Here is a 13,450-nt window from a genome sequence, read left to right on the forward strand (position 1 = left end):
AATTAGCGACGTGCCCCTTCCGGCCCGAGATTTGAATTGGGCGCGGAAAAACCGATAACCGGACCGCTCTCTGCCAACTCGCACTCACAACCATAGACCACCGAAGCGCTCCTGGAGGATTCATTAGAGAAATAATATCGACAATTTCGAATTAATCACGTGATAATCCCACGCCGAGTCAACGCTCGCACTTTCAGGGCTGTATTTGACGGAGTCAGCAAGACGTTCAGGACGCTGGTATTTCTCCTCGCTCACAGAGCCCGCTACAGGGACCACCACAGAATCCTGTCGAGCGATACTTCGACCAGACAAGGTTTCTATCCCAGAGGGATTGAAACGGAGGCAATTAAAGAAGAGGACCTCCTTCGCGACAACCGTAAGGGCGGTTAGGCGCTGAGTCGACGGGGCACCACGAGACCTACGATGAAATTGGAATCGGCGGCTCGGACGTTTCCCTCGGAAAAGGACACCAGGATGGAGGCGGCAGAAGGAGAGAACCCGGGGGAGCCGCAGCAGTCACGTAGGAGGGCGTAAAGTTGGATCCCCCACAAGACGCAAGGAATCTCCATGGCCAGAGGATTCTTCCACGGCGCGTCGTCCCTGGGCCGTAGGAGCGAGGCTCCGCAGGAGCATCTGGGGGGCACACGGGGACAGAAAAATTAGCGTAGTGGGGGGCCCGCTATGTTCTGGCGTCGCGTAACGGTAATCCGAAAATCAGTTGGGCTGCGTCTGTCGCGAGAACTGGTGTATGAGTGCGAGCGAACGTCGTGAGTCAAGTGTGCGTGAGCAAAGACTAAAGGTAACGAAGCGAGAGAGAGAGAGAGAGAGAGAGAGAGAGAAAGAGAGAGAGAGAGAAAGAGAGAGAGCGTCGACTTCGAGCCTACCGACGAATAACCTCTGAGTTAGGTCGAGCATTGTGAAACAGTTCAGTTCCGAACAGCGAACAATAAAGAGCACAAACAAGCCGAATCTTGTAATCCTATACTTTTATTATGTGTATCCTCGGTCTCCGCAGACATTGCACTACAAACAATATTTTGTTAGAAGATATAACAATGTCTTTTTAGAAGATATAACTAGTCACTATTCTTGTTAAGTATCGTGGGTACAAAACACTCATTATTGAATGATTAGTTGCACTTGATCTCTTGGGAGAGGAGATTTCGGCATCCCCTCCGAGGCCATGAGACGGATGAAACTATATGTGCCATAAACTGGGCATGAAACGGACGTCCGTTGGGTGTACGGTGCCATCTGGGAACGTATGTCAAGGTCACATTAATTTTTGTTAACGGTGTTATATCCCGTACTTTCATTTCCTCTTTTCATTGCATTTTTTTTATTCACCACAACTCGCGGAGGAACGAACGAGAACCGTTAATTTAGCGACACATGGAAGCTACGCGTGTTGTCGACCTTCCTCGAGGCATTGACCAGTGGAACGGAAACGTCAGCAATTTCCAAAGACCGCCTCGGCGACCCGATGATTCTGTATGTATCGCGAACAATAGTCTGCTGCTACCCCGAATCTTCGACATTTTCCAACAAAGGATGGGGGAGAACCTAGGAAACGTTTGTTTGAAACCGTAGAGGCTCTCTGTATTTTCAGCTCTTGTGTTATTCTTCAATGGCGAGTTCGTTCGTTCGTTCTTCGACAGTCACGCTTCGCTCCATCATGTACACGCGGAAGTGAACTGAGTGATAGCGATCACTCAGCTGTTCGGTTTCGGGTTTCCGCGACGATATCTCTACCTTGCGCGACGCGACCTTACGATTACGCGCAGCCTATCAGGCGAGTCTTCTAAGACAGACCTGTCCAACATGTGGCCCGCGGGTCATTTCGCCAGACGACACGGTCCCCACCATCACTCAGTCCATACCCCACTACTCGCTTGCGCTGCGATGCGATCGTGGGGCAAGAGGTACGTGCGGGTAGGAATTTCTGGAGCGTCAGAAGTGGGGACAGTCAGAGCATGTACACATGCTTTCTTGTCTCTATATCGTCGGGCTTCTTGTGGATATGGAGGGGGGTCATTCCCCTCGGCTGAAAGAGTAAGTCGGTAGGGGCGATTATCGATTTTGGCCCGCGGGCCACAAGTTGGACAGGCCTGTTCTAAGACACCGGATCGCGAAATATAACGTCCGAGACGGGGATAAGGTGTTCCGCAGTGCATAGACCCTCTGTAACGGCCCCGAGCGCCAATGAGTCTTCCGCCTTTTCAAGGAGACGAAATCCCGACTGAGCCGACCGAAAGCGTCAACGAATTCATCATTCATCTCCATCATCATTGGCATGTTAAGATTTATTTGTATCTTTTATTTACTTCATTGTTAGAATATATCCTTGTTGTTATCGAGAACGATTGTGATTTCCTATCCCTCCCTAAGTTTAGATAGGGCGTGCCTTAGAACTTTAAAAGAGCCAGGACCTGTAATTATTACTAAAGTAACGATCCCTGCTGCAACTGCCAGTTAGAACCGGATTAAAAAATTTTTAATCCGGTTTGATGTGGTTTTCTTCCCGTAAAATGCAGATTGAAACAGATGAAAAATATTTTCTATCAGTTTCAATCCGGATATGCATGTAAAAATTTTGATGGTATCTATCCTTACTTTCTAGCACACTTTGTTATGATTTCTACTCGAATTTGCACGAAGTATCTTCTCGAAAAACTTCATTCTTTTTTAAGCTGGTTCCATCTGGAAATCCAGATACAAATTTTCATTGAATCTATCAGTATTTCCAAGTAATTTTGCTAGCAGTAGTTACACGGTTTACATGACATTAATGAACCTGAAACAACACGTATTTCCGTATCTAGTCGCTTCAAATTGTTATCAATTCCTAACTGGAAATACAGTGCGAAATTCTGATCAAAAAGATGGCGTTTCGTCTCGGGAATCGTTTACCAAGACTCGTCAGTAGGGCTGATGGTAGACGACCCCTACCCAAGATGCCTGGGTTGCTCCTCCGCGGAGCCCCATAAGTAGCTAAAGGCTCTAATTACCGCTTACGAGAAAACTCGTCACCTAGCGGCCGCTACCAAAAACCCAAGCGACACGAACTCAATAAGTTTGTTGCATATCCCGATTGAAACTATTGTGTTTTGTATTGGTCATTCCAGATAGAACCAAATTAATTTTTTTGAAGTACGTGTTTCGTGGAATCGCATAGAACCGCATTAATTTTCTGTCCGCAAATCCGATTGACACCGGGCCAAATTCTTCCTCTGTCAAAACTACATGCATCCCGCGAATTGTTTGTTCTGCCAATCCGGATGACGACGGATTCAATAAGTTTGTTGCATATCCCAATTGAAACCGTAAGATTTTTTATTCGCAATTCCAGATACCAACCTATTGGTTTTATACAAGTGGCAATCTCTGATAGAAACCGATGAATTTTTGATCTACAAATCCTTGTTTCATCCATGGATTTGGATATCCGTATTGAACCGGATTCTTTTCTTGACTGACAAAAATCACTTTTCGGAAATTCATGTACAACCGCATTGAACCAGGTTCAAAATTCAATGAGGTTCTAACTGACAGTTGTAGCTGGGACCGCAACGCGGGACGTAACAACGGAATACCCCATTTTTTGTACCACAGTATCAAATTCTGAATAAAAATTTTCTGACAATTTATACGTCCTAAACGAGATATTTACAAAATAATTTGTAATACGTACTTACTATCTGAAGCTATAGGTGCTCGAATTGGGGCCCCTCAACTTCAGTACAGCAATTTCAATAAATTACTATTTTGTAAATGTCTCGTTAACTATTAACTTTAGGATGTATGAAGGTCAACATATTTTTACTCAGAATTTGATACTCCATCGACCTATGGTACTAAAAATAGGTCATTCCGTTAAAAAGAATCAAGGTAACCTTGAAATCTCTGAACTGCCTCCACACACTATATAAAAAGCACATACACTGAAACCTTTTTTTGTGCGGGGGATGGGGATCGTATAAAAAAAACGCACAAAAAAAATATTCCGAAACTTCATAAGTAGCTATAAAAAATATTGTTCGCAACACATTTAAAAAAAGAAACTTTTTTATGAAGTGAATAGGGACCACATAAAAAGTCTCACATACGTAATAACTCAAAACCTCACGATGTAACTAGAAATTGCTTTTCCAAACAAGATAAAAAAATTAATTTACACATGGAAACATTTTAAAATATTTTATTTACTTATACATTATATATTACACATACGGAAATTTCCAAAATATACATATAACAATTATTCTTGGTAGTCAAGAACGCGGATTTTCTTGTGGTGAATTACCTTTAATTTCACTTTAAAATTAATTTTACCTTCATGGTCGAGAGGTATGTATGCACTTTGAAGGATGGTGATCAACTCATGTCAGTAGATGATGCAATACATAAGTAATGAAATTGGCTAATGCAATATGTACATATGTAATGTGATGATGAAACACATTTGGGCATTCAGGCAACCTTACGGCAAAATAATCTTCAAATTTCTTACTTTTTATTACTTCTTATTCATATTATGCATTTTGATAGACATTTTTTTTATATGCCGCCTAAAAAAAATCGCACAAAAAAAGCGCACATAAAAAGACTGCATAAAAACAGGTTTGAGTGTACCTTACAAGATGTGTCTCTTGATGCCATTTAAGTTTTGCGCCTCAAAATTTTCATAAATTTTACCGTTATGTCATTATACGAGGTGATCATAATAGCTGAAACACCCTGTATATATTTAAATTTATTATTATATATTTTTCTCATCTTTTTACATGATTATACCTTATCTCCCCTCTATTTCAAAGTAAACTACAGAAAGTGAGCATAGATAAATCTGAATGGACACGATTCTGAGAGTCCTATTTTATAATAAGCTCCCAACGCGTTGTTTTTATTATGTGTGGGCACTTGGCGAGTAAAACTTCTCGAAGTTACTCTCCAATGGATACATAATTTGAGAGTACTCTCGCGAGCAACTATCGTAAGGAACCTTCAAATGGACACCTAGCTTTAATTCAATATTATATTAGGTTGCCCGATAAATTCGTAACGCTTTTAATTTTATATTTTTTAATATTAGAGCTTCTCTTGGTAAAAAATCATGAAATTGACTGACAGGTGACGAAAACTGATGTAAAGAAACGATGACCAGTCAGTTAATTTCACGATTTTTTAACAAAAGGAACTCAACATTAAAAAATAAAAAGTAAAAACGCTACGAATTTACAGGGCAACCTTATTTGCAACATTTGTAATATTTCATTACGAAAATATGAGTGTGGTTACCTATACATATAACATGAAAGTATCGATTCATACTTGGCTGCTTTTTCACAATTTAAATATTAGCACGCTATACAATCGACAACATGACGAGTGTTCGACGCTAACATCAAAGGAGCCGACACGGAGTAACCATACTGGTTGCACAGGGTGATTCTCTCGCTACAAATATCAAAGGCCGTGCTGCTCTACAGAACCGCTTTGTCGGCGCGTGTGTGTGACCTCGGGACGTCATCAACAGTGGGGATCAATCGACAGTTTATACGTGTCGACGCGGCGGTTTAGAGTGGCACAGCCTTTGATTTGCACAGGGAGAGGATCCCCCTGTACTTATACTGTGACCATAGACTGCTATATGAGCATGAGCTTGTGTTAGATAGAAATATATTCGTGTACGCGTCGTTCAGTAGTATAAACGTCTTTAATATTCTAATATATATTTATTCTCAATTTATTATAATAAACTGTATGTTCATGAGTCTTGACATGAATCATTATTATATGGGTTTGTTGACAGCGTGTATGAAGTTGTCAGTGGAAGTAAACAAAAAATTACGTTGGTTACGTTATCTATTTGTGTAACGCAATGCACCTGTTGTGTTTCTGGGATTTGTACTGACTCCTTAATTCTGTCTTTGAGAAAACCTTTGTTAGGTTGTATTGTTCTTTTGAACCGTATGCAAAGAACATTGTGAACGTGGATTATGCCCATTGCTAAAGTTGAACAGGAGTCGTAATTTGATTATTATGTGGCTGTTGTACTGGCCTTAGACGCTAATCGTTTTAAAGTACCACCGAGACAATTACTAATACTTTTGCTACGAGATGTAGCTAAAAAATGGATTTAAATCAGCCAACCATAAGTGGTGATAATCTTAATCTGCGTGTACACTATATGAAAAGCATGTTACAGTAAATTCTCGGTGAGTGTGGAAGGCCCCTAGGTACTGAACATTAAATATCTCATAAACTAATGGCCATATGCGGCTGAAACAAATATCATTGGTTTCAGAAATGGTTCTATCACTGTGCTAAACCTCATTAAAAAGTCAGCGTTACACCTGGGGACCTCTACTTGTTAGTGCATACGGTATACAAAGGAAGAATATAACCTAACTGAGGTTTTTTCTAAAGGCAGATGTGAGGAGTCTGTACAAATTCCAAAAACCCAACAGGTGTATTCCGTTCTAACCACCAGATAGTAGTGGGTTCAATGTAAATGTTTTTCTATTTCCACTGGAAACTTCATACACACTGTCGAAAAAATCCAAATAATACTGATTCATGTCTAATTTATGAAAAAAAATCATATTTAGTACTAAGGATTGCCTTATTTATATTATGTAAATAAAAAAGTATATAAAAAGATTAGTTTGGTATTTTTAATCGTATGGGAATGCGAGTAAATTTATAAGGGAAAATAAATGGCTGAGTTTTAATTCAAATTGAGGAATAAGTAGGTCTGTAAAGTTAGCACCCTCAAATGCAACATTTCATGAAAAACCAACAGTATTCGTTTTCGACAACGAGTAACAAAATGAGTAACAAAATTTTCGTTTGTCCACCCTTCAAAAAAAAGTTATAAACAAATAAAGAAATTTGTAACCAACAACCCCACGAACATTTTTCCTTAATTCTCAAGTTGAATATGATTGTCCGCGATTTGTCCATGTTTGTCCACCCAAAATGTTCGTTTGTCCATCCAGCAGAATCGAATTATTATTAACAAACAAAAACACATAAAAATGAGATTTAATATTGACGGTGACAAACGAAAATTATGGATGGACAAACGAGGACATATCGTGAACAAACAATTCCAATGCTTAGTTTAGAGAAAATGTAATATGAAATACTCAGAGTGACGTATCTTATTATTTATGTTTTTTTTGATAATAGTTCGAGTCTGTTGGATGGACAAACGAAAATTTTGGGTGGACAAACATGGACAAATGGCGGACAATCATAATCAACTTGAGAATTAAGGAAAAATGTTCATGGGGTGCTACGGACAAATTTTTTTATTTGATTATAACTTTCTTTTAAAGGGTGGACAAACGAAAATTTTGGTTAGACAAATGTGGACAAATCGTGGACAAAGGAATACTGTTGGTTTTTCATAAAATTTTGCATTTGAGGATGCTAACTTCACAGACCTGGAATAAGTTCCCTTTAAAAAAGAATGTACTGTAAGAATTTGTTCGATTATTAAATATGCCTCCATGAAAATATTTATATTTTCCAAACCCATTGCGATTCCACTTTGAAAATTTCATAGTTTAGTACTTAAATTATAGTAATTAACATATGTAACGATACAAAAATTCAAACATGCGAGTTTTGAAGTATTTAAGGATAAACGACGTTTTTATTATCCTTGAAATTGCTTTCCTTCGAAAGGGGGATACTGTATTTTTTTCTGAAAATATATACTATTCCCTAACTAACGCAAAAATAATTATCCCAATTGACCGATTCTAACCAAAGGTATGATACTTTGAATATACCTCTGCTAGGCGAAATTGAATCATTTTTATGATTTTCAAACTATTGTAATTCAGTCAAAATATCCCGCAGGACATTATAGATTTACTTAGATGCATTTCTCATAGGTATCTAATTTTCTACAAAAAATGAAAAAAAGTGGTGACAGTTATGTTGAAAAAGTCCCAATTTTGATCGATTTTCTATAGAATAACCTCTCACACTTTATACATCTGCTATTTACCGCGATATCAAGGTGACTGAGTTTTTCAAATAACATCGTGTATTTTTTCTAGTATTGTGTTATACTTCCTAAAAAGATGTGTTTAATGACTTATAACAAAGTAACCTTGACCTTCACTCTCAGAATATGAAGAAATAAACCATGACAGTTCCTAATATTAAACTGTCACTGTACCAGCACTACAGATATCAGCTCTTTTCGCGTTCGTGGACCACATTTTCGTATAGCGAGTTGCAAAAGTGACAGCTTGCTACGCTTTCCAATAAACTTGACATCTAGGTAAGTAGTCAGCATGAATTGTTTATAGGCACAAGAGACTAACCATTATTGGTATTTCTGATTGTAATCGTTCCGCGGGTACAGAAGTTAGAAAAAATAATTACTATTTTGAGCGTTAAAATCACCTCATGGTCACTTTATAGGTCATTGCATTTGTCTTTTTATTATGTGCAAAACAGTACCAGAAGTTTTTTAGCATATTTATATCCGCGGTGCTATTTAAACAATTCAAGATCATCTAGTAACCACGGTAAATAAGATACATAAAAAATATAAAATGCCACTCTGTTCGACGAGCCCCGTCGAATACATACTCGATACGAAATATTTTTCACTACAGTCAATAAGTAATGAGTTATTTCGGGTGGTGATTGTTATTGAATCACCTAGTCTATAACTTGTTTGAGTTGTTACATAGTGTTTTAACATTGACGACGGAGCAGTTGTTTCATGTTTAAGTATACAAATTCATGTTAACAATCTGATACATTTTTAGACGTTTCGAACTGATATGCTCCATTAACGGGAAATTTCTTTTGTCGTCTGGTGCAACTTCAACTTTTTGAAGCAAAACAAAATTTTCTCTTATATACATTATATGTTACATCTGCTTTCAAAGAACAAAGAAGATAACAATAAGTTTATCATTACTTCAAAGCAAATTACAATCTTTCAACAATTTCTTTCCATTTCTGTTCTAAGAGTCCTAGTGAATAAAAGAACAGTCTGTATAAGGGTCATGCGTGTAGTCCTTTCAATATAATTGTAGACCTCCGCGATTAAAAATCGTGTGTATAGATGAGTCAAAAATGATAATGACTATTTTTGAGTCGTGTGTTGGGATGTATACAGTGATTTAAAACAATTTTTCCTTAGCAAAAATGTTATTGGAGGCTTTGTTAACGAGATATTAACGAAAAACCCCGATCAATCAGAGCGCGAGTCTGTCGGCCGACTTCCCGCGGTAACGTTAGCTACGCGCTGCGATTGGTAGCCATAGTTACCCCGAGAACTTGGCCGGCAGACTCGCGCTCTGATTGGTCCGGGGTTTTCGTTAATATCTCGTTAACAAAACCTCGGATAACATATTTGCTAAGGAAAAACTTGTTTCAATTCACCTCACGAGTCTCCCATTATCCGGGTCTTCCAAAATTTTTGTTACACCCTCTATAAGAAACGTCGCATACAACTGAAAATTGATAAGAACAGAATAAACTAGGTGCTACTATCTTAACTTTACAATGTTTATTTACATTTAACCACTTGCGTTGGCAGCCAGGTCACAAATGCGTATAATTTCGAGGTGTGTGGCACGTCTTTCCAGCGCAAGAGGTTAACTCGACACTTCGTGTGTTCTTAGTTCGTTGCGTGATCGTCGATCGTGAATAGCAGGTGGAAATCGACAACAGGAATGTTGGCGACAGAGAGTGTACGGGGTAAAAAAAAGTTACTAGAAAGAAACGTTCCTAGATCGGCTCATACCGGCTCGACGGCTTGCTCTCTCACAGAGTGGTAAGAACGTGAAATGTGAAATCGTGATCGTGAAATACGAGGGGGACAGCTCACGGGCCCCTGGTTCGCTTGGAATATTTACCGCACTCTTTACCTGCAGTCCCCATATTGAGAATGCTGATCTCCCCGAAGTAGGAACCCGCCTTAAGTGTAGCGAGGACTGTCTTCCCATTGTCAGCCACTACCTGCAGTCTTCCCCTGTTCACTATGTACATCTCCTTTCCTACCTCACCTGCAACAGGTATCAAGACAATTTTACGAAATGATTCTCACAATCAGTCTGATGGTATAGCCCAAAAAAGCGCATGTTTCAAATAAATTTTTTGTTATGGTAGGAGATACTGGGGCTAGATGTTACAGCAGCAATTGAGTATGCTGTTACGTTGCATTTATTAATTAATTTAATTAATTTCGTAATTATTAATTAACATATTTATTAATATTTTACAAGAAAATGGTACGGATCCATGTAAAACAAACGTTTATGGGTATCACACCTCTAGCAGTATCTGAAGCAGCAGCTAGAGACGTTATCGGGAATAAACACTTGATGAGACAGTCATATCAAAATCATCGCGTAAATTTTATGACACCGCAGAAATTTGTTAACGAGAGTATAAGTAAAATGACGTTTTCAAGTAATTATTCGTCATTTTAAAGTAACGCCAGATTTTACAGGAGTTTTATTTAGTGTAATTGATCTTTACAATAACTAAATAAATTCCTTTGCAAGAATGGAAAAATTCCTACTGCCCAATAACCAGCTTCGCCTCTGGGCATTTTGATATAAGACTTTTCGAATTTCGAAATAACTTTTTTCAAGGACATAGGTTTGGAGTAGTTATACTAAGCCGATTCTGGCTAATGGATCCAACGGAAATGTCGCTGTTCCAGATTAGTCTCGAAAGAAAAGAAGTGGCGAAGGAGTACCTTCTTGATTTTGTCGAACAATTGACAGTTTATTGTTCGCGTCAAATGTTCACAAATAAATAAATATAACAAAACGACAACGAATAGATAACACTACTTCGGAGCACCGAAAACATATAATGCAATTATTGAATCCGGAGCGCCATAGAGTGCTCCTTTAGCTTATTCGCTGTTTCTTGTACAGAAGGTTCGTCACGAATAGACGGAGTCAAAGGCTCGTCACGGGTAATTAGGCAGTGAATAGTATAAAAACTGGTGTTTGCTGTCACGTAGGCACCCCGCACAGCAACGATCCTTTGAGTATGAGAGAAAGCACATTGCCAGACAAAGAGCTGGCTGTGGCTAAAGAAGGACAGCGTTGTAACTGTACGAGGTGGCCCACCGGTGTTGGTACTACAATTACCCACGACGAAACACTTAGTCTCCGGCGCGAATGGTCGAATGCGGCACGAGCTGCGATTCGTGCTCGCCGGAACGCCGACTTGCGGAATGGTCGCGCATGACACCATGCAGCGTCTCACCCAGTCCCGAACAGTCGTTGATAATGCTATTGCACTCGTACCTATCACAGACCAAACCCAGCGTCCACGGAAATATTACGCAATTGCACGTGTACATAAGCCAGACCTAACCCTGGTCTGACCTTGGTCGAATTATAACGCTATTGCACGCGTACCTATCACAGACCTAACCCGGCTCCAACGGAAATATTACGCTATTGCACTCGTATATAAGCCAGATTTAACTCTAGTCTGGGGTGGCAGATCTAGGGGATTCTTCCATTTCGGGATGATAGAAGAATGTCCAGATGGATCCGACACTTCACAAGCATGTTTTATTCACATGTATATATACACAAATCCTATCCCGGGAACGCGACGTCGAGGCACTGTCCTACCACATTTCTACTCGAGGCGGATTCGCACGATCGGTTTCCATCCCCCTTCTGAACGACACACATAAAATCAGTCACAGACGCAAGACATCAAGGCCCTGTCCCGCCATAAGCCCTCGTAAGGCGGGCTCGCATGTTAGGACTCCACACACTCATACTCTCACCACATCTCTACTCGAGGCGAGCTCGCACAATTGGCCCCTCCCTCACCCAAGTACGTACCCGAATGGTGGATGGTTTACATCACGGACAAACTAGGGGGCGCGACCTACTCTATCTCGTCTATCTCTATCTTAAACTCACACCCAAGCTGTAACGCGACTTAAATCACACCGATCCTCGGGAGTGGCAGTGCGAACCGAGAGGCCGGCTAGTATGGAGGTCCCATCTAAATTTATCCAGAAGCTTTGCAGCTCCTGCCTATTCCTGTCGGACGGGGGGTTGTAGTTTGAGACTGGGAAAACAGGGGAGGGGGTTTCCCTGACTTATTCGGGACGTAAGCAGGTAAACGCTGGTTACGGGAAGCTCCCGCTTCCCCCACCACAGAGAGGGCGCTCCGCCGTAAACTGGCGGAGCTGGCGCTGCGGAGGTACTGGTTGTGTTCGCAAGAGATCCCGGTGCCTCCCCGCATAGCGCCGAGCCCGGCCACCGTGAGGGTTTAGTGGGTATATCTCAACGAAGTAGTACGACGATGAACCCCCTATTTATACAGGCTCGGCTTGTGGATGAAAACAAGAGTGATCCGTTACTCACCTTAGGAGACGAAGGATGTGATTCCCCGACGTTCATACTCCACTAGCTCTCAAATTAGGTAAGGATGGGCCGTCCTAATGACTCTCCGAATCCTAGTGCGAGTACACTCGATCCCTTCATGTGGCTAGGGCTTAAAAAAGTTGGGACGGGTGGAAAGCTGAGATAAACAGAAACCCCGGGTAACGCCATCCCTAGACCCCACTATAGGTCTTTGCGTAGGCCAGGCAGTTCAACAGCCAGGCTCCTGGCTTGGGAGGGGTACCGAAACCCATTCTCCCGGGAGGACAGTGCCACTAATCACTAATCACTAACCCTAGTCTGACCTTGATCGAATTTTGGGCATTATCGAATTATTACGTTATTTCACGCGTAGACAAGCCAGACCTAATCCAAGTCTGACCTTGATCGAATTTCGTAAGCGACGACGATGTTGACGTAGGAGCCGCGGTGTAGGAAGATCGTGCACCGCCACGTATCATCTCTAGTTACTTCAGCGGCTACGTCACGTGACATCAGGGATAAGAATAAGTTTTGTTACGAAATACAATAGGTAGGTATTGTTCAGTTTATGTTTTTTATTAGTGCGCTTAGTACAAGATTGTGTTTGAACACAGAGCCAATAGTTTACTATCAATCAAACTGTTCTCAAAATATTCATCAGACGGCATTATCACATTTACATGATCCTTCGTACGGGCTTCTTTCACAATTTTAACGAATTTTCTTTTTTTTACGCGAACTTATATTTGATCATAGGAATGATTTCCGACAACCAAGAATACATATGGTCTATACATTACTCGAATTTGTATATTCTGTACATAGTCTTTTCAGTAATGAATATAGAAGTAACAGAATCGGTAATTTTTATGTTTTTTATATCGTTGAACATAACGACTTGTAACGTTAAGGTATTACCGATTTTTATGATTTCGTTTAACGAGGATGTAGCCAGCAGCAATCATTGAATGTTCGCTTTCGTTCGTAGAAACTCTTTCCACGTTGACATGGGATAGGGTATTTCGTTCCCTCGATTATTTCCTATAGCCAACTCAACG

At 40.4% G+C, this 13,450-nt stretch overlaps 1 protein-coding gene across 1 annotated transcript in view; it reads right to left on the reverse strand.

The window, feature by feature from the left end:
• LOC107194208 (cyclic nucleotide-gated cation channel alpha-3-like) overlaps positions 1-13,450 on the reverse strand; it is a 201,289-nt gene that overhangs the window by 39,749 nt on the left and 148,090 nt on the right. Inside the window, exon 10 of the mRNA XM_015583797.1 lies at positions 9,897-10,046. Within this exon, the coding sequence (XP_015439283.1) occupies positions 9,897-10,046 (150 nt within the window). The remainder of the gene's footprint in view (positions 1-9,896; positions 10,047-13,450) is intronic.

This window comes from Dufourea novaeangliae, unplaced genomic scaffold (assembly GCF_001272555.1).
Source record: "Dufourea novaeangliae isolate 0120121106 unplaced genomic scaffold, ASM127255v1 scaffold33, whole genome shotgun sequence".
Classification (NCBI taxonomy): domain Eukaryota; kingdom Metazoa; phylum Arthropoda; class Insecta; order Hymenoptera; family Halictidae; genus Dufourea; species Dufourea novaeangliae.